Source organism: Panthera pardus, unplaced genomic scaffold (assembly GCF_024362965.1).
Source record: "Panthera pardus isolate Hobbes unplaced genomic scaffold, ASM2436296v1 HiC_scaffold_21, whole genome shotgun sequence".
Taxonomy (NCBI): Eukaryota; Metazoa; Chordata; class Mammalia; order Carnivora; family Felidae; genus Panthera; species Panthera pardus.
This window is the reverse complement of record NW_026526777.1, coordinates 38,382,772-38,404,106: the sequence shown is the minus strand read 5'-3', so window position 1 is coordinate 38,404,106 and position 21,335 is coordinate 38,382,772. Positions and strand designations below refer to the sequence as shown.

At 37.5% G+C, this 21,335-nt stretch overlaps 1 protein-coding gene across 4 annotated transcripts; it reads right to left on the bottom strand.

Moving 5' to 3' along the window:
• Window positions 1-382: 382 nt before the first annotated feature.
• TATDN3 (TatD DNase domain containing 3) lies at window positions 383-21,331 on the bottom strand. Of its 4 annotated transcripts, none has more exons than XM_019428773.2 (10): window positions 21,173-21,331; window positions 19,622-19,654; window positions 18,537-18,610; window positions 18,235-18,319; window positions 14,046-14,108; window positions 12,802-12,911; window positions 12,583-12,638; window positions 11,156-11,268; window positions 3,332-3,406; window positions 383-787 (listed from the first exon to the last, which is right to left on the bottom strand). In XM_019428773.2, exons 1-10 carry the CDS (start codon window positions 21,236-21,238, stop codon window positions 644-646), a joined length of 819 nt encoding a protein of 272 aa, XP_019284318.1. In that variant the 5' UTR covers window positions 21,239-21,331; the 3' UTR covers window positions 383-643. The 4 variants fall into 4 exon arrangements, with proteins under 4 accessions (XP_019284318.1, XP_019284317.1, XP_019284315.1 ...); XM_019428772.2 differs by having other exon boundaries at window positions 385-787; window positions 3,332-3,409; window positions 21,173-21,329; XM_019428770.2 differs by having other exon boundaries at window positions 386-787; window positions 3,332-3,412; window positions 21,173-21,327.
• Between the last annotated feature and the right edge of the window lie 4 nt (window positions 21,332-21,335).

Here is a 21,335-nt window from a genome sequence, read left to right as displayed (position 1 = left end):
GAGATTTCTGACAGTATAAAAAACTAGATCTCCTTTCACCAGATAAATCCTATGGGAAATATAACAGGTGGTGAAGGATCAAACTTTAGCCACCACGGTAGCACTCACATCTTACCTGTGGGAACCACCCTTGCCAGAAGAAATGGTTTCGGTTCATCTCGTGGTTCTACTTAATGGGGAAGGTAAGAAGCAGTGATGTTTCCCAATCTCCTGCTAGGTCCCCCAAAATTAAAAAGAAGTACAAAGTGGAATCAGAACCCAGGGTTTCAGGATCCAAGCCCAGTTTTAGGAGAAATATCTTCTCCAATTATAATCTTCTATACCTTTATATAATGGCTTCTTCAGTTCAGACTCTTTTTTTTTTTTTAACGTTTATTTATTTTTGAGAGACAAAGACAGACAGAGCATGAGTAGAAAGGAACAGAGAGAAGGAGACACAGAATCTGAAGCAGGTTCCAGGCTCTGAGATGTCATCACAGAGCCCGACACAGGGCTCGAAGCCACGAACTGTGAGATCACGACCTGAGCCGAAGTCAGATGCTTAATTGACTGGGTGTCCACCTGGGTGCCCCTAGTTCAGACTCTTAATCGGAACATTTCTTTCTCTCGGATGCTGCTCCCTGCAGCAGATTTGGTTTTGAAGCTACTTCTGGAGCAGCTGCCGAAGCTTGGGGAATAGTTTCAATGCATTCTGTGTTGTCACTTCTATAACTTCTTCTACTGAGATCCCCTTCACCTGGGCAATATATTCTGCTGAAATGGAAATGTTTTGGGGTTCATTTCGTACCTGAAACAGAACAAAGCAGACAGTGAATCAGACATGACACTCAAGGGAAGCAATCTTAGAGACCATAGATAGAGCAGAACAAAGTGAGTTGGTAAAAGCCAGTGAGGTTTTTTTTTTTTTTCTTTTCTTAATGGCAGGGGAGGGGAGGCAAGGCTGGGGAGAAGGCCCTGAACTTCAGCTTAAAAGCTATAGCCACAACATTGGCCTGTACAATGTTGACTGTAAGTCGATGTCGTTCTTGAAAAGAGTCCTCGGGTATTAACACTGAGGCCCAGGGCCCAGCACATAAAGCAGTCTGCAGGTGGTGAACACTTGGTGACCTGCCTGTCTGATGAATTAACTGTGCTTTGGTCTGTTGTATAAGTGACTGGCTTGTAAAGGTCACTGCTCTGCTGCCTGGCCTCTTCACCTCACAGGTTTACTACAGTTGGATTCAAGAATTGCTATTGTGTGTCTGGAAGAATAAATAGATTACGTACTGGTATTTCACTGATTCTAAGATGTTCAATATCTCTGAAATTGATACTGGTTTCACTTACATTCGATGGCATGTCATAGCATAATTGTCAGTGATTTTTCTTTCTTAGTTGTTACAAAACAGTGGTGTATCTATAATCAGTAGCACTCAGATTTTACAAATTATATTATTATTATTATGTTTTCTACTCAAGTTGATAATACTCAGGGGAATAAGATAACTGTTAAAATTTAAAAAACAAACAAACCACCTTGATAATTAGCCTAAAAAAACATTGAAAAATATGCACCAAGATTTTTGCTCAAGGATGTTCATCATGTTGTTTATCATGCTGTGTTGGAAACAATGTAAATAACGATTATCAAGTTACGGATATTATGGTATGTTCACATACTGGAAGATTACACAGTTATTAAACATGATGAGGAAAAGCATACTGACATACAGAGATGTTTACCAGATAAAGCAAGTTATGAAATTTGTTCAGGCTATTCTTATTTTTATGAAAAATATATATGTACCTATATGGATATTAAGAAGGCTGGAAGGACATAAAAACTAACATTTATTTAGTGCTTATTGTAGGCAAGATTTTGTTGTAAACTTTTCATAGGATTTCTCATTTATTCCTCAAAGTAACTCTATGAGATAGGTACTATTATTATCTGCTTTCTTAGCGTCACTTTTTTTTTTTGTAGATAAGAAGGAATCCTAAATGGCTGGTTTGTAGGCTGGTTGAGGTTTAAACCTGAGAAATCTGGTATCAGGGTTTATGCTCGTAGCCACTGCTCTCTAGTGATAACTTTTCAGTAGTACATGGTTCTATTTTCTTGTTTATGATTTTCTGTGCTTTCTGATTTTCTAAACAAATGCACTTTACTTAACAAAAAGTATATCCAGCTACAAAATTCATTTATTCAACAAATATTTCTGAGTACCTGCTATGCACAAGGCTCTATGCCGGAAACCCAGAGTTTTTGTCACATCAGCTAGAGGCAAATATACACTGAGTTAGAACAGCATTTGAAATTCATTTCTGTTTAGGGGGAAAATGCTACGTTCTGTTCCTTCTAGTATACACTAACCAGGAAAGCAATTCTGTAACATCTTGTCCTATACCCAAACAAAAAAATAACTGGAGTTGTGATCGTCTATTTCCTCATTCCTCTGTCTTCTATATTCTTTAAAGAGCCAACTTACACAGATATGTAACTAATTGGACTTTAATTAGCAAAAGTCACATTGCAATCGTAAATAATCATAGTTTATTAAAAATCACATCACTACTGCTCCCAAACTTCTGAGTCTTGAGTGCCGGTCCTCTGAACCTGGTAGGCACGGAGACACAGATCTGATGGGCAGTCAAGGGCACTCAGTAAGCCACACTGGGAGGTCAATGTAATAGGCGGTGTCCAAAGCAAACAGAGCAGATACTCTGGCTTCCTTTCAGTTATAATTTTAAAAGGTAGCAATACTTAAAATATGACATTTTGTGGCCTACAATAATAAAATGTACAGCAAAGATCACATCAATAAATCTATGATTACATCAACATTTGTACTGAAAGAAACAGAGCCTCATTGTAACACGCTAATTGATAGAAGAAAAAGAAACATTTCTTGAACATCTACTATAAACCAGGCGCTGCTGGACATTCATATACATTATTTCATTTAATACTCACTGTAATATTCTCAAGTATTTTATTACTATTTTGCCCACATTCTGTAAATGAGGACACACTTTCAAAGAGATTAAGCAACTGGCCCAAAGTCACACAGCTAGTGGGTAGCAGAGACAGGACTTGAATCCAGGTCTTTCTGACTCTAGATACTGAACTTTTTACTGTACTTGTCTGGCTCTCATTATTACATAAATTAAGACATGGCTGATATCCAATAATATGTGCTGGAGCACAAGAGCTATATAATTAATAAAATCTCTCAACCTAGCATTAAAATAGGATTCCACTGTATTTACACTGTAATGAGACACACGGCTAAACTGAAAACAGTTCAAAAGAAAGAGACAATCTAAATAATGTAGATTTTAGATAACCATTTACCTGTTTTTCTGGTCCTAGTGCAGGTGAATCTGTTTCTAAGCAAATTGAAGTTAAAGGCAACTGTTTCACAAGTTTCTGCTTCTTGGAGAAAAGAGAGAACCAGTTTAAAACATGAGCCATAAAGGTAAAAAATGTGCACTAAACCCATATACCAATGCATCCTACTCTCCAGGAACCTAAAATTCATGCTTTCCTATTCAATCAATAATTGTTCACTGTGTTCTCATCCTTCTACTACCAACTGATAGATTTAAACAGAAACATTCATCGCCCCAAATTATCCAAAGCCTCCAGGGACCCGAGCAGTAGTAACCAGTAGCCAAAGATGAAGCACACCCAGCAAGAAAGCCAAACATCTGGTATCACACGCCCAAGGGAGACCCAAGGAAGAGACTTCTGTGGTGTCTCCACCACCACCACCCACCACGCTCAGTGTTTGCTCCTACTATTCGCTGTGAGTCACTCAAGGCTTTGCGTTTACCAATTCGATTCATGTGCACATTTAAAGTTTCAGATTGGGTAGGAGATGGCTTTATTTTCCTGTTTATGATTTTCTGTCTGGATTACAAGGATTGTAATGAACTTCATGAGTTTTAAAGCAAGAACAGAATTCTCTTGCTGCCACTGCACTTTGAAAGTAAAAATGGGAAGTGAATCACTATGTTGTACACCTGAAACTAATGTAACGTTGTGTGTCAACTATACCCAAACGAAAAAGAGTAAAAAAAGTAAAAGATGGGCGACAGATGATACAAAATGAAACATGGTTAAAATAAAGTATTTTAAGATTAAAATTGCAAAAAGCATTGAAATATTATGCACTATTGGTAGATAAACGCTAAACTGTCATAAACTTCCTTTAAGGAAATGTGACAATCTAACCAAAAATTTAAAAATGTATCCCTTTTCCTCAATGGTTCCGTTTATAGGAAATACTGCACAAATGTGCACGTGTATTTGTGGATGTACAAAGGTGTCCACTGAAGTACCTTAAAATGTTTTTTAACGTTCATTTATTACTTTTGAGAGACACAGACAGACAGAGCATGAGTGGGGTAGGGGCAGAGAGACAGAAAGGGAGACACAGAATCCAAAGCAGGCTCCAGGCTCCAAGCTGTCAGCACAGAGGCCGATACGGGGCTCAAACTCATGACTGTGAGATCACGACCTGAGTAGAAGTCGGATGCTTAACCGACTGAGCCACTCAGGTGCCCCATCCACTGAAGTACTTTAAATTGAAGTATAGTTGACATGTAATATTATATTAGTTTCAGGTGTACAACATAGTGATTTGATACTTACATTACTAAGTGTTACCCTAATACTGTCACCATACAAGATTATTACAATAGTATTGACTATATTCCCTGTGCTGTACTTTTCAACTCCATGACTTATTTTGTAACTGAAAGTCTGTACCTCTTAATCTCCTTCAACTACTTTGCCCATTTCCCCACTCCCTTCCTCTCTGGCAACCACTAGTTCTCTTATGAGTCTGTTTGGTTTTATTTGTTCATTTCTTTCTTTTTTTAGATTCCACACAGAAGTAAAATCATATGGTATTTATCTTTTTCTGTCTGATTTATTTCCCTTAGCATAATACCCTGTAGGTCCATCCATATTGTTGCAAATGGCAAGAATGTATTCTTTTTTATAGCTGAGTACTGAAGCACTGTTTATTAACAGTGAAAAACTAGAAATGACCTAATCTTTACTTACAGTAATGATTAAATAAATTATGGTACATCCATAGTGTGAAATATTATGCAATCACTTTAAAGATGAAGTAGATCAATATTTATAGACACTAATATCCATGAAGCCGACTCAAAACAAGAAGACTAAGAATTGATCTGAATCAATGTTATCAATGATTATCTTTGAGTGGTAGGATTTAGGCCGACTTGAAATTTGTTCTTTTCTGAAGTCTTTCAATTTTCTATAATGTACATATACTGTCTTTAAAATTAGAAAAAATAGTATTTTTGTTTTGGAAAAGAAATGATACAGCTAAAAATTATTACCAAATAGGAAATTTTTCCACACTTGATAAAAATAGGAGAAATAAAAATAATCTTGAACTATCAATTAACTTGACCTGACATTTTAGAACACTCCATCCCCCAGTAGCAGAATACACATTCTTTTCAAGTTATGTATGTTCTATTTACCAAGACCGACCATATTCTGGGCCACTAAGCCTCAATTAATTTATTTTATTAAAAAATTTTTTTTTCAATGTTTGTTGATTTTTGAGAGAGACGGGGGTGGGGGGAGGGGCAGAGAGAGGAGACACAGAATCCGAAGCAGCCTCCAGGCTCCAAGTCTTCAGCACAGAGCCTGATGTGGGGCTCAAACTCTCAAACTGTGATATCATGACCTGAGCTGAAGTCAGACATTTAACTGACTGAGGCACCCAGGCGCCCCCTCAACTAATTTGGAAGAATTAAAATTACATACTGTATGTTTGCTGAACACAACAGAATTAGTGATCAGATCCTAATAACAAAGTTATCAGGAAAATTCCTAAGTATTTGGAAATTAATACTTTGAAATAATCAATTTCACACACTTTGAAATAATCAATATGGTCAAAGAGGAAGTCACAAGGTAAATTAGAAAATATTTCAAGCTGAAAGAAAGTGAAAATACAGCATCCATCAAAATTTGTGGATTGTAACTATAAGAACTGGTTAGTGCTAGTGCAACTATAGCATTAAAGGTTTATATTAGAAAACGGAAGATTTTAAATAAATAATCTGAAACTGAACTATAAACTATACTTTAACTGTAAAAAGGATAATATATAGGCAACCTTGCTTTACTGTGTTTCACAGATGTCGAGGCTTTGTTTTTGTTTTTTTCTTTTTTACAAATTGAAGGTTTACAGCAACCCTGTATCTAGCAAGTCTATCAGCGCCGTTTTTCCAAAAGCATTTACTCAGTTTGTGTCACTGTCTCACATTTTGGTGATTCTTGCAATATTCCAAACATCTTCATTGTTATTGTATCTGTTATGCTGATATGTGACCAGAGACCTCTGATGTTACTATTGTAACTGCTTTGTGGCACCGCGAACTGTGCCTATACAAGACGGTACACGTAACTGATAAATGTGTATGTCCACCCACCAGCCATTCCCTTGTCTCTCTCTCCCTCTCCCCAGGCCTCCCTACTCCCTGAGACACACAATACTGAAATTAGGCCAATTAATCACCCTACAATGGTCTTTAAGTGTTCAAGGGAAAGGAAGAATCACATAGCTCTCATTTTAAATCAAAAGCTAGATACGATTAAGCTTGGTGAGGAAAGCCGAGACAGGCAGAAAGTGAGGTCTCTTGTGCCAGTTAGCCGTTGCGAATGCAAAGAAAAAGTTCTTGGAGGAAATGAAAAGTGCTGCTCCCATGAACACACAAGTGATAAGAAAGTGAAACACCTTATTGCTGATATGGAGAAAGTTTGAGTGTCCTGGAAAGGAGACGAAACCAGCCACAACATTCCCTTATGCCAAAGCCCAATCCAGAGCAAAGCCCTTTAATTCTATGAAAGCTGAAAGAGGCGAGGAAGCTGCAGAAGTAAATTCTGAAACCAGCAGAGGTTGGTCCATGAAGTTTAAGGAAAGACACCGTCTCCAAAACATGACAGTACAAGGCGGAGCAGCAAGGGCTGACATGGAAGCTGCAGCAAGTTCTCCAGAAGATCCAGCTCAGAGAATTCAGGAAGGTGGCTACGCTATAAAACAGATTTTCAGTGTAGACAGAACAGCCTTCTACTGGAAGAAGATGCCATCTAGGACCTTCATAGCTAAAGAGAAAAAGTCAATGCCTGGCTCCCAAAATTCAAAGGACAGGCTGACTTTCTTGTTAGGTGCTAATGCAGCTGGTGACTTTAATGTTTACTTACCATTCTAAAAATCCTAGAGCCCTTAAGAATAATGCTAAATTTATTCTGCTTGTGCTCTATAAATGGAACAACAAAGCTTGGATGACGGCACATCTGTTTACAATGGGATTTAATAATTACTAAGCCCACTGTTGAGACGCAGCTTTATTGTGATATTTGCTTTATTGCAGCATACTCACACTACCTGATTTCAAAACTTACTATAAATCTAACATAATCACGGTTGTGTGATATTGGCATATGAACAGACATATACATCAATGGGACAGAATTGAAAAATGAGAAGTAGATCCAGATATACAGTCAATTAATTTTTTTACAGTGCCAAAGTAGTTTTAGGGAGAAAGGATCATCTTTCCAGCAAATTATACCAGAACCAGATATCTATAGGCAAAATAGTGACTCTTGCCTCATACTTCACAACATATACAAAATAGATCACAAATCTAAATGTAAAACTAAATCTGTAAGTCTTCTAGAAGAAAACATAAGAGAAAATCTTTTTGACCTTGGGTTAGATAGATTTCTTAGATATGATACTAAGAGCACAAATCCTAGAAGAAAAATAGTAACTGAAGCTCATCAAAATAACGAACTTCCCTTTGAAAGACACTAGAGAAAATAAGAGAATATATTTGCGAGAAAATGAGAGAAGACATTTGCAAAACACTTAGCAGATAAAGGACTTGCATCCAGAATATATAAAGACCTTCGCCAACTCAACAATAAAAAACAAACCAAATAAAAAGGTGCAAAATATGTGAATGAAATTTTACCAAAGAAGAGACGTGGATGTATGGATGTCAAATAAGCACATGAAATGATGTGCTTTTATTTTAAATTTTTAAAAACATTTTATTTCTAAGTAATCTTTACACCCAACGTGGGGCTCACAACTCTGAGATGAAGAGTCACATGCTGTACTGACTGGGCCACCTAGGCATCCCTGCAAAGATGTGCTTTTAAATTTTTTAAAACTTTTTATTTGAGAGAGAGCACGAGTGAGGGAGGGACACAAAGAGAAGGAGACTGAGGGAGAGGGAGTGAGAGAGAATCCCAAGCAGGCTCTGCACTGTCAGCATGGAACATAAATTTGAAACATCATTAACCGAGGAAATGCAATGGAAACCACAATGAGAGATGGTTATGCACGTATCAGAATAGCTAAAAAAATGACAACACCAAGTACTAGTAAGGATGCAGAACCAAGACTTTGGCTTACTGCTGTTGAGAATCCAAAATGGGACAGTCAATTGGAAGTCAGTTTGACAGTTTCTTAATAAGTTAAACATACACTTAACCTTATGACTCAGCAATAGCACCTCTAGGTTTTAACACAGAAGAAATGAAAATATATGTCCAAACAAAGATCTGTATGTTAATGTCTATATCAGCTCTATCCATAATAGTGTGAAACTGGAAACAATCTAAATGTTTATCAACTGGTAAATGGGTAATCTGGAAAATCCACATGCAATCAAAATAAACTACGTATACAAAATAGACTACTCATATATGCAACAACACGGATGAATCCAAAAGCATTAAGTAAAAGAAGCCAGATCCAAAAGCTTACATGAATTATTTCATTTAGATCACATTCTAGAATAGGTAAAACCATAGGGACAGAAATCAGTGGTTGCCAGGGATTGGGGGTGGAAGGAGGAATTTACTAGAAAGGTACATGAAGCAACTTTTTGGGATGATGGAAATACTCTGTATCTTGAATGTGGTGGTAGTACACCTTTGTTAAAACCATTAGAATTGTGTATGTAAAAAAGGCAAATCACAATAGGTATATTTCTCAATAAACCTGATTTTAAAAACTACAATTCAAAAAATAATAAAACATAAATAATTGTTACTGGAGATTTTTTTTTAAATTTTATTTTATTTTAGAGAGAGAGGGAACAAGGGAGGGAGCAGAAGGAGAGAGAGAATCGTAAGCAGGCTCCATGCAGGCAGTGTGGAGCCCGATGTGGGGCTTGATCCCACAACACTGGGATCATGACCTGAGCTGAAGTCAAGAGTTGGATGCTTAACCAATTAGCCATCCAAATGCCCCTTGGAGACATTTGTAAAAAATCTTGGCTATACCTCAATTCTGTACTCTTTACTTACATTAGTTCTGAATACTGGTAGACAATTTACTGTATTTCACAGAATTTAAGGTGCCATTGACTGTAACATGCACCTCAGTATCAAAGACAATAAAATATAAAAAAAAAAGAGTGTCTAAAAATATGGTAAATTACCTAAATTAGTTTTTGTTGCATTTTTAATTGATAGAATTCACATACCATGATATTCATTCTTTAAAAGTATACATTTCAGGGGCACCTGGGTAGCTCTGTCAGTTGAGTGTCCGACTTCGGCTCAGATCACAATCTCGTGGTCTGTGAGTTCGAGTCCCGCGTCAGGCTCTGTGCTCACAGCTCAGAGCCTGGAGTCTGCTTCAGATTCTGTGTCTCCCTCTCTCTGCCCCTCCCCTGCTCACTCTCTGCCTCTCTCACAAATAAATAAACATTAAAAAAATTTTTTTTAATAAAATAAAAGTATACATTTCAATGATTTTTACTATATTCACAAGGTGGTACAACCATCAGCAGTATGTAATTCCAGAACTTTTCATCACCCCAGAAAGACACCCTTTACCCATTAGTAGTCACTAATGATTAGTAGCAATCATTAGTCTACTTTCAGCCTCTGTGAAATTTGCCTAGTCTGGACAGTTCATATAAATGGAATGATATGTGTTCTTTTGTGTCTGGCTTTTTTCTTAGCATAATGTTTTCAAGGTTTATCCATGTTTTAGCAGGAATGAGCACTTCAATTCTTTTTATGATTGAATAATATTCCATTATACGGGCACACCACATTTTGTTTATCCACTCATCGGCTGATGGACATTTGGGTTGTTTCTAGTTTTTGGCAATTATGAATCCTGCTGCTGTGAACATTCATGTACAAGTTTGTGTGTGGATATATGTTTTTATTTCTCTTGGGTATCTACCAAGGAGTGGAATTGCTGGGTCATATGTTAACTGTGTTTAATTTTTTGAGAAACTGTCAAACCGAGTGGGTGTGAAGTGGTACTGCATCGTACCCTTGATTTGTGCTTTCTTTTTGGCTAATGTCTTTTCATGTCCTTATGACCATTTGTATGTCTTCTGGAGAAAATCTACTTAAATCCTTCATCCATTTTTAAACTGGGTTATTTGCCTGTTTATTATTTATTATTATTATTATTATTTTTTTTTTTTTGAGAGAGAGTGAGAGCAAGAGTATGAACAGGAAAGGGGCAGAGAAAGAGGGAAAGAGAGAATCCCAAGCAGGCTCTGTGCCCAGTGCAGAGCCTGACACAGGGCTCGGTCCCACAACCCTGGGTTCATGACCTGAGCTGAAATCAAGGGTTGGACGCTCAACGGACTGAGCACCCAGGCACACCTATTTTGTTTCTAATTGGTGAGTAGTAATGGTGTTTTATATACTCTGGACACTAAACCCTTATTAGATATAATTTGCAAATACTTATTCTGTAGGTTATCTTTTCACTTTCTCCATAGTATCTCTTCTAGTATAAAAAGTACAAGAATTGTTTTACTGTGGAAGTTTTAAATTTTGGTGAAGTCTATTTTTTCTTTGACTGCTTGTGCTTTTGGTGTCATATCTAAGAAACCACTGCCAATTCCAAGGTTATAAAGATTTTGATCTGTTTTCTTCTAATAATTTTATAGATTTAGCTCTTGTGTTTATGTCTTTGATCCATTTTTGAGTTAATTTTCATGTCAGTGTGCGGTAGGGACCTATGATTAGTTTTTGTAACGTAACCAGAGTAAGTTATTACAAGTGTGTAATAAAAGCTCGTATTTTAAAGTGCATTTCACAAAGCATAAATTGAGGCTTAATGAAAGAACTTACCTGTCCACTTCTTATGATAGAAGGAGGAATTGAGAAGAAGTACCCAGCTCTTACTCCTTCCATGGCTACAGATGGCCGGCCATCAAATGCATGCAGAAGCACTTTGTCAGCACCTGTCAAAGGTTAATGAGAAGCTAGAGTTTCCTTTCATTTCCTTAATGAGAAGTTTTTCCACTAATCAAATTGGGCAACATAGATTGTAAATTTTAAGTAAATGTTGATCACAAGGACATAAGGATGAGGTTCTATGACTTCTAACGGGTAAATGTACAGTGTTCAAACAGTACAATAAAAAATACAGCACGTTGTTAATCTTCAGAATAAAATTGAAATACAATTTTTTAAACACATTTCTAAACATCCTTTATCATCAAACCTTTTCTAGACATTTGGAAATTATTCTAGTAGGAACAATTATTGTTCCTACTACGTCTTTAAGCAGTGAAATTATCCTTCGCAAGAATGCTTGTGAAAGAGACAGGGAATCAGTGACTGAGAGATTCTGTAGTCAGGGCTGGCTTCACAAGATCACCTTTAGTTCTTAAAGGATGGCCACTCAGCCTGCCTAAAAATCCCAGTAATTTTTACTAATCCCAGTGATTCTCATCACTGAGAAATACAATACTTTCTAGCTGCAGGCAATTACATTTACTTTACTATTTGATACTGTTTTTTTTCAAATAGTAGGTGTGATCATTTGTGGATTGCGACTATTAAGTGAACTATGAAATCAATTTAGTGAGTCACGACTGACCAGCATGTGCTTATATGTATGTGTGTGTCTGCATATATATATGCACACATATTTATATATACCATATAAATATACTGCTCCTTAAACGTTTCTCAGGTTTCTTTATGCACATATACGAAGTCTCGAAATAAAGTCATACTACAAAAAAAGTATACATGTGTATATATTGCGACTCAAAATAAAGTATATTTCTTACTGTGTATAACACTTTATAAAGTCTGACAAGTAATTCTGTAAGATATACTTTTACTTTAGAAGCAGCTGAAGTTGACAGTGCATTTTTATGTATCATGGCCTCAGCCTGTATAATTACCATTTTCTGAAGCAGCAGCCAGAAAACATGCAAAACAGTAACACATCTTTGCTCTGTTTTTTCCTGTCTTTAATCAGCTGGTTAAGCTGATTAAAAAATTGGAACTGCCAATTTTTAAATTAGGGAATATAAATTACTTGATCCAAGTTTTCACTTGCTTTATGCTGGCCTTTTAAATGGCATAGTCACACCTGGAAGCAGACTGACTTGCAAAATCACCTTAGTTGGTTTCCACCTCCACCCTTGCCCCATTTCATTCCCTTTAAGAAATCAAGGTGAAACACGGTTTATTCCGTGAGAACATGGACTGGAACTGTCAAACTGAAATATTAGGCACATTTCTCTCAGGAACCTAAATACCTTGCTCATTTAAGAGGCTGATGGTGGGTCTTCCAGCTGAGCGTGAGTGAACATTTCTGTTTAACAACAAAAAATTCTTTTTAGGTACTTAATCTGTAAGTATTATTTTGTTCTATTAAAGCAATTCAGAGAAAAAGAAATGCAAAGCTCCATCTCAGGAGAATCATTATTTAATTTGCTCCATAGCTATTAATACAGAAAGATGATTAATTAACCTACAGAGGCAAATTTAATCTTTTGGCTAATTGGACCTGTCGGATTAGGACTTGTCGCTGCTCTTCCTTCTGTTCATCAGTGCCAGCAAATCTGGGGGAGAAATCTAGTCCCACCTGTAATGGAAAAATACAACAGATTTACACGTTTATGGTTTAATGAACCTAAAAGACATGCCATGGAGCCATGCTGTCCAAGAAACATGACGGGAGCCATACATGCAAGCCACATGCGTAACTTCACAGTTTCTAGTAGCCTTGTTAAAAACACTAACAAGGAGCACCTAGGCTGGCTCAGTCGGTTAAGTGTCCGACTTCGGCTCAGGTCATGATGTCACAGTTCATGGGTTTAAGACCTGCATCAGGCTCTGTGCAGACAGCTCAGGGACTACAGCCTGCGTCAGACTGTGTTTCCCTCTCTTTCTCTGCCTCTCCCTTGCTTATGCTCCCTCTCTCTCTCTCAAAAATAAATAAACATTTTTTAAAAAATAAAATAAAAACACTAACAAGAATCAGGTGAAATTAATTTTAATAATATACTTTAATCCTATTAATACAATATGTCAAAAACATCATTATTATATAGTAATATTATTATTTCAATACAAAATCAATATAAAAAAATCATTGTTATTTTACATTCTTGTTTTGGGTACTAAGACTTTGAAATGCTGTGTATTTTACATTTATAGCACATCTCAGTTTGGACCAGTCACATTTCAAGTGCTTAACAGTTGTATGTGGTTACTACATTGGACAGGGAAGATTATAATGCCTGTTTCCCTGACACTATTCTGGCACGCATTGCTATATTCTAAATTTAAGTGTTACTCTTATCTTTTATCTTTGATTAGAAGTGGAGTTTATTACCAAGTGATAAAAATGTTTCACAACTGTAAATTGTATAATAAAAATGTTTTTTAATTACAAACTCTAGCCTAGTTAATGTCAGTATACACCAAGTTAACTACCACAGAGATGACCCTATTTAAGAAAAGGAAAAGAAAATAATTAGAAACGCTAACAAAGTAGTTTTCTTTCATTAACATAAGCCTATGGTGAAGTTTTCTATTGTTTTATCCGCAAGCTATTTTGCTTTTTGAGGAAGTACTGACAAATTATCATTCAGCTAAATAGGGTGAAGATAATTATCTAAGTCAGTCGTAACCACCAACAGTGAATTAAAGATTATATTCATATATCATATTTAAGTCTGGATTGGAAGTCATTTGATCGGCTATTTGGTGTTACCTCTCCAATTGCCAATAATCGATCCTTGTAATTCTCCATAATGGGCAAAGCTACATCCAAATCCTGGGAGAAAAAAAAGTAAATTTGCTTAAATAAAGAGGAAGGGAACTGATACTTTAGAAAAAACATTTTATATGCCAGGCACTGTACTATACTGGATCCTTTACATACATTCAATACCTTTAACCAGTGAAGAAGTATTAATAGTCATCCTACAATGGTACATACTACTATTTGGAAATTTGAGTAGAAACCTCCCACACCCAGTCAGGTTACAAGAACAAGACTTTCAATGAAAAGTTCCACCAGAACACTTCCTAATATTTAAGAGGTATTCCCTGGCATTTAAGACTGATTTGGATTTCCTCCTGGAATAGCTGAGCAAGAGAGAAGAAAGCCGACAGGTAGTCACCCTTGTAATTGAGCTTTTGGGAGTGCACTGTGGTATGTCCACCTCTGAGGATGTTTTTTTAGTTTTTTCGTAGTGATAATCCTATACATCCTCCTGCACTGTTTTCACTGATTTCTTCTGTCTTTACAGTCATGCCTAGCCTGTTTTTTCCCTGAAGATTCAATAGCATAAACATTAAATCTCACACATATGCTTCTTTGTCAACTACTGAAATAACTGTATACTGTTAGTTTCCATGATATTACTATTTCCACTTAAAGAGAATTCACCCTGTGAGAGTTCCCTTGTAAGAAAAGGGAAAGACAAATAAATACATATATGGAAAATCTGCTTCTAGATATCTTATAGACTACTTTGAGAGTTTTAGTCTCAGGATATGTAAATTGCAAAGGAATTCTACTGAAGATAATCAGGACAAAGAAGAATTAAGAAGAGGGAGGTGAAACAGATGGTAAAGGAACAGGAGATTTTACAATTCTACCTCTAGAGACAGAAAGGATGAGGGAGAGAGTAGATCAAGGCCTTAGAAATACATTCTAGTAGACTCAACAAAGAGGAATTAACATTGTTGTAGGAGCTAAGAGTATAAAACCTTAGACACCAGAGAAGGCGTCTGACAACAGCCGAGGAGGTTAAACAGTGTCATCCAAAGTTTCTTCCATATCAAATATACAAGTTACTCTGTCTCTCAAAGCTCAGAGGCACTGGAAAAGTTGGGGATTACCCAGGAAATGGCTGATATTTGGAAAGTCTTAGAAGAAGGTGTACATTTAGATGAAGACCAGATATAGGAAAAATTGTGCTTCTTGGAATATGTATTATCTGTGGAAAAAAACAAAACAAATTTATAATAAGACTGTTCCAACTTCTCACGAAATAGTCTGGAAGTTCTGGCAAGTCAGGGATAGTAAATAGAAATTAATATAATTCATACTACTAACTTAATACATGTGTGTATTTGTGTGTGTGGTCTCTAGTATTTCAATAGATGTAAAAAGTTTTATAAAGACATTCATAAATCTATTTCTGACTTCATTTTTGTTCCAACTTCCTCCATAAGGTCTCAAGTTCCTTAATAGCTAATGGTTCTATCATGGGGCTTCAAAAATCCTAAACCTCTATAACTATGACTAGGACTACTATTGTATAATTATTCATGGTTTACAAATGAGGAAATTGTGGGGCATCTGGGCGGCTCAGTGGGTTAAGTGACCAACTCTTGAACTCAGTGCAGGTCTTGATCACAAGGTTGTGAGTTCAAGCCCCATATTGGGCTCTGCGCTGGGCATGAAGCCTCTTTTAAAAAAAAAAAAAAAAAGAGGGAATTAAGACTTAGCAAAGTGCCACAGATCACAGAAGCCAGTAGGACAGGCCTTTCTGACTTCAAAGCCCATGCTGTTCGTACTATGCTGCTGACAGAAAAAAAGAGAAAAGGAGGAGGGAGGAGGAAAAAAGGGGACAAAGGGCAAAAGGGAAGGAGAGCAGAATTATTCTGAATGATTTTAAATAATTACAAAAGATTTTTTATCAAAGAAAATGTTTAGTCTTCAGAACCTTTAGAACAGGTCAGGCGTGTAACACAAATGAACGAAGTGGGCCAAGAAGGGACCAGAGCCAACTGCAGAGCACATGCCCTGTTTGCAGGGGGCACTAGATTGCAGACAGTGAATTTTGGTTCCCTGAAGCGTCTCCAGGGTCCCAGCCCTGCCTGGTAATAATATATATTGAATGAATTAATTCAGTAATGTGCTGGAAGATCTGTGTGATCTAGGCAACTTTACACTTGATCCTAGCCAAAGGGCCGGGAAGCGATGCTAGGCCACTTGAAGTTTATAAACCAAATTAACTTAATAAATGCTTACTACATACCTAGCTTTGTACCACATATTAGGGGCTTCTAATTTAATCAATATGGGAAAATGAATCTAGGGTATGGACAAGCACACTAGGAGTAAAATAGGAATAACTGCTTATCTGTGGTGTTTTTCAGAGGGCTATCCTGAGATTTCCTAAGTTCATATCTGCTTTAAGAATCTAGAATTACCCATCTATTGTTGGTATTTTAACTACTTTTATAAATTAAACAGTCCTATCAGTTCTACATCTGTGCCAGAATATGTCAAATCCACCCACCTCCTCTCACCTCTGCTGCTGTCTACCACCGTCTCTCTCTCTGTAATAGTCTCCTAGCTCCTTCTGTCTTCCTCTTTTGCTCCTGTCTTAAATCTCCCACTGAATTGATGAAATCCGACAAGGCCCTTACGACGTGATCCCTGCCCAGTCCCTCTGACCTCACCACTGTTGTCACATCAGCACTTTATTTCTTGTTCCTACCTTAGGACATTCGTGCTTGGTTGTTTCCTTTGCCTACAACACTTGGATGCCTCTCTCTGCAGGGCCAATTCCTTCATAGCATTCAGGTTGCATTTCTAACATCACCACCTCAGAGAGGCTTTCCTTGACTACAATCTAAAAACCAGCATCCACAATCCCTATCACATAATCTTGTTTTATTGTCTTTAAAGCACTAAGTGCTACCTAAAGTTTTCCTGTTTGCGTATCTAATTGTTGATGGTCTGTCTGCCCCTATCTAGAATCTAGCCTCCACGAGAGGGATTTCACTCCATGCTGCTTGGAGGAGTGCTTGAAATGCAGTAGGTGCTCAGTAAACACTTGTTGACTAACTAAATGAATGCCTATTAATAGAAATCTCAAGATCAATGAAAGAAATGCTATCTTGCTATGATCCCCAGTATTTTTGGAATTTTAACTCTTTGGCAATTTAGCTAATTCTATCATAACAGGAGAACAACTCAGGAGAGCTATAGGACAAGTATTTATTTTTACCTTAAGTGAATTAAAAGTACTTTTGTTTCAAAATAAATAGAGCTACCTGGGGTATCCTAATGTAAGAATACAAATTCACTATTATAAAAAGTCAAAGACCTTGTAGCCTCCTTTATTCATAGGTAACAAAAAGTCTTTACTTCTTCAAAATGGGGGGCTATCAATTCCATTATGTAATAAAGCATTTAAGGAACTGTGCATCACCCTGATGTTGAGTCAAGAGACGAGTCTGAAATGTAAGACACATTGGCTATTGTGAGTCAGTGAGATCTTGTAGGTAGGATTTTTTTCACAGAGGGTATAAAAGCAACGCAGCTTAATAGATCAGAGCATTCCTATAGAAATGGCTTAATGGTCAAGAAGACACTGCTCATTTGCTCCCTTACAATACCACATCTATGAATTTGTAACTTTCTTTTTCTGGATATTTTATCACTTTTTTGCCAAAGCAATAGGACAACATGATAAAAAATGTGAAAGCAAGTCACTTATAATTCTGCCCAATCATCACAGCTAATACCATTTCTGTGTTTTTCTCTCCAGTCTTTTCCTTATAGAATATATTTTTCCTTGGATGTCACTCCTAGCAAATAACCATTTGGTATCCTGCTTTTCTCCCTATATTATACTGTTAAATATTTTCTTCATCACTAATATAAAATAAACCTTATAATTCTCATTTTCCATGCATGCATCCCATATGTATGTATGTATATTTAACATTCTACAAATTAATTAATTTTTATTTCTGAGCCTCTAGGCTGTTTCCATTTTTTCCTCTATTACAAATAATGCTGCAACAAATACCTATGTGAAAGGTAGTATTTCCTTCTTCTGGATTATTGCCTTAGAATATAGGTCAGAAAGAAGAGGATTACAAAGTAAAAAGGCATCTTTTTTTTTATGGTTCTTGTTTTATATGACTGTTACCTTTAATGTGACACTTCTTTGGTCTTCTGGTAAAACTCCTTGCACAGGGTGAACACCCAAACATGGCAGGACAAACCCCTTATACCTAAAAATGTAGAACAGATTAAGAGAGCAGGAATATTAAACTAGTAAACAATGCTACTCTAAAGAACAAGTATGAAAGAATTTTTTAGGGCTACATCGATGTGACTTTTTTTCTTCTTATTCTCTTTCAAAATGGATGATCTCTGATATTATAAATATGACATCATAACTGCATCCTTATTAACAACTCTTTAAATGCTTAATGAGAGAAGCAGCACCTTTCTGAAAGCTGCATAATCTTCTCAAATTCTTCTGAATGTTCAGCAACCACCACAAGAGCCATAACATTGGCCTGAAACAAAAATGAATAGTTAGAGTCTCAAACAATACACATTTAATATAACTGAAGACAAATTTAAAGTCTTCTGTACTTTTAGTTATTCTTACTCACACACCATCAATATAATCAGGATGGCTATCACTGGGTACTCACTATGTTTCAGGCACTATGTTCAGTGAATATAAGTATTACCTCATTTAATCTACACAACCCTATGAGGTAGGCACTACTATAATCCACTATCTAGATCAGGAGAGAGTTTTGGATGGAGTCAAATAGCTCACTAAAGATCACTATGCCTTGCTTCCGATTCTGTGTCTCCCTCTCTTTCTGCCCCTCCCCCATTCATGCTCTGTCTCTCTCTGTCTCAAAAATAAATAAACGTTTAAAAAAAAAAAAAAAAAAAAAGATCACTAGGCCTGTGTAATTCCAAACTCCTAATTAAGCTGCCATAGTGAATGATTGCTGTGTATGTAAAATGTATTGGCAACCATTCCTGACTATCACTTTTAGGGAAGACTATAAAGTGCTCGTTATAATGAATTTCATAAATACTTCCAAAAATTAGTCATTTTTTTCTGAAACAAATTAAAAATGTCTCAGGAAACTTTTGTAATTTCTCCATGATCTCCGGAGCTAATTTCAGAACTGACAGATGGACCAATCTGTTCCATATAACTGGTAAGCACTGTAGTTGCGGGAACATATTTTGGATCCAGACTATCTATCTTATCTGTATCACGTTACTAGCAGTGTGTCTTTGGATAGGTTAATCTCTAGGTCTGAGTTTTCTCATCTACCAAATGGTTGGCTACAAAATAGTAGCTTCCTCCTAAGGATGTTGTGAAACATTAAATGAGACAATGTAAGAAAGGGCTTAGCTCGGGGCCTGGCATATAGTAAACAGTTAATTAATGTTACTTATTATTAACAAAGCAACATAAGCATACTGTCTCTAAAGTTCAAGCTGTTCTAGCTTGAAATCAATAGGAAAACAAAAGGCAATGATAGATATCGACTTACTTTCTTGGCTTTCTCCAAAACATCATCCAGATCCTAAAACAAGCGTAAGTAATCACAATTATTTTAGATAAGAAATAATACAGCTCTTTGGCTGTATATATCAATGTAGTTAGGCACCATAAAGAATGACAACAAAGGCAAGGAACAGTGTGACAGAATGTGAAGAGCAATAGTGATGCACCTTCTGTTTACTTCGTCTCTCCCTAAAATCTGGCTTCTGTTCCCACTCTACTAAAACAGAAACTGTTATTGTGAAATATAAAGGACACTTCTCTATCCTCCTCTTACTTTACCTTCAGCAGCATTAAGAACTCACTTGTTCACTCCTTCTTTCCTGAAATATTTCCCACTCGTGGCTTCTGCTATACTACCCTCCTGCAAACACCGCTCTCCACTAGCTGCTACTTTTCAGTCTCCTTAGCTGGCTCTCTCTCCTCTGCCAGATTTCAGGACCCTATGCTCCTCTCTCTCTATACCTCGGGTGATCTCATCCACAGGTTTTAATACCATTATGCTAATGAGTCCCCAATTTTGATCTCCAGCCTATTTTCTCCTGAACCCAAGACTGACATTTAAAGATGACTACATGACATTTCCACTTGGAAGGATATTAGGCTTCAACATGTGCCAAACATCTGCTTCTCTCAAACCCCCTTGCAACCACCATCATCTTCTGTCTACATACAGTAAACGCCTCCAAAAGCTAGGGTTTTCTAGCTTCCACTCTTGCTATTTGCCACACATTAGCAAAACGGTTTTTAAAATGGAAATCAGATTTGTCCCTCTCCCTTAAAAAAACAAAAAACAAAAAACCTTTACTGGATCCACATTGTCCTTACTGGCCTACTTCACCAGTCTTGTTTCCACCCCTCTCTTTCTAGCTCAGTGGGCTCCACCAGCCTTTTTGTAGGCTGAATGTGCCAAGTTCTATCCTGTCTGGGGCCTGCTACCTGCTTGCTTTTTACACCACCGTACACCCAACTCCTTGCTTGGCCGACTCTTTGTCTTTGCAATTCCAACTTAAGTGCCCCCTCTTGAGAGGTTTACCCCCTAAAAGACACCCCGCTCTTCCTTCTCTATCATCAGCCTCTCATCCCCAATGGAGCAGTTTGCAACTGTGCAACTTTGCAGCTCTGATTTTCTGTGTTCTGTCCTTTTGTTTGCTTCTCTTCCCCATTAGAACTGGAACACACGGTGCGCGGGAAAGTGCCGAAAACACAATTTTCCCGGGAAAACTGGGGGCTCCGCCAGGAGTTGCGAGGCGGGTGGGATAAACGGCCGGACCAAGGGGAGGAAGGGGGAAAGCACTCCAGCAAACGGGAAGAGCAAATAAAAGCTACGTGGAGACAGAGGGCTTAACGCTATTCAGGATCAGAAAGAAAAATCATTAGGACTGAGATTAAATACGGAGCCGGGAGCAAGTCACTCCGGGCCATAAACGGGCCTGGGAGGATTTGAGGCTTGGTCTTAAGGGAGGAGAGCAAAAACAATCTGAAGGTAAAGGGCCGCGAGCCTCCCCGCTCCCACGGGCAGGGCCTCGCCCTTACATACGCTGTCAAAGTCCGGGGCCGAGAGGTGGCAGTGACAGTCCACCAACCCTACGCCCACAGCCCCCATCGCCGCCGCCAGCGCAGCACTCCACTGGTCCGCCGAGCACCTGCCGGAACGCTGCCGCAGCGGCGGGTTGAGATTCCGGCCGGACGCGTGCTGCTTT

What these genes read in the sequence shown, in the direction of transcription:
- TATDN3 (XM_019428770.2), bottom strand. Translation starts at nt 21,238, where the DNA reads ATGGGGGCTGTGGGCGTAGGGTTGGTGGACTGTCACTGCCACCTCTCG. An exon ending in AAAAGATTAAATTTGCCTCT is followed by an intron (nt 12,639 to 12,801) that starts GTAGGTTAATTA and finishes GTTGTTAAACAG; the next exon opens with AAATGTTCACTCACGCTCAG. An exon ending in CAGCCTCTTAAATGAGCAAG is followed by an intron (nt 11,269 to 12,582) that starts GTATTTAGGTTC and finishes AACCTTTGACAG; the next exon opens with GTGCTGACAAAGTGCTTCTG.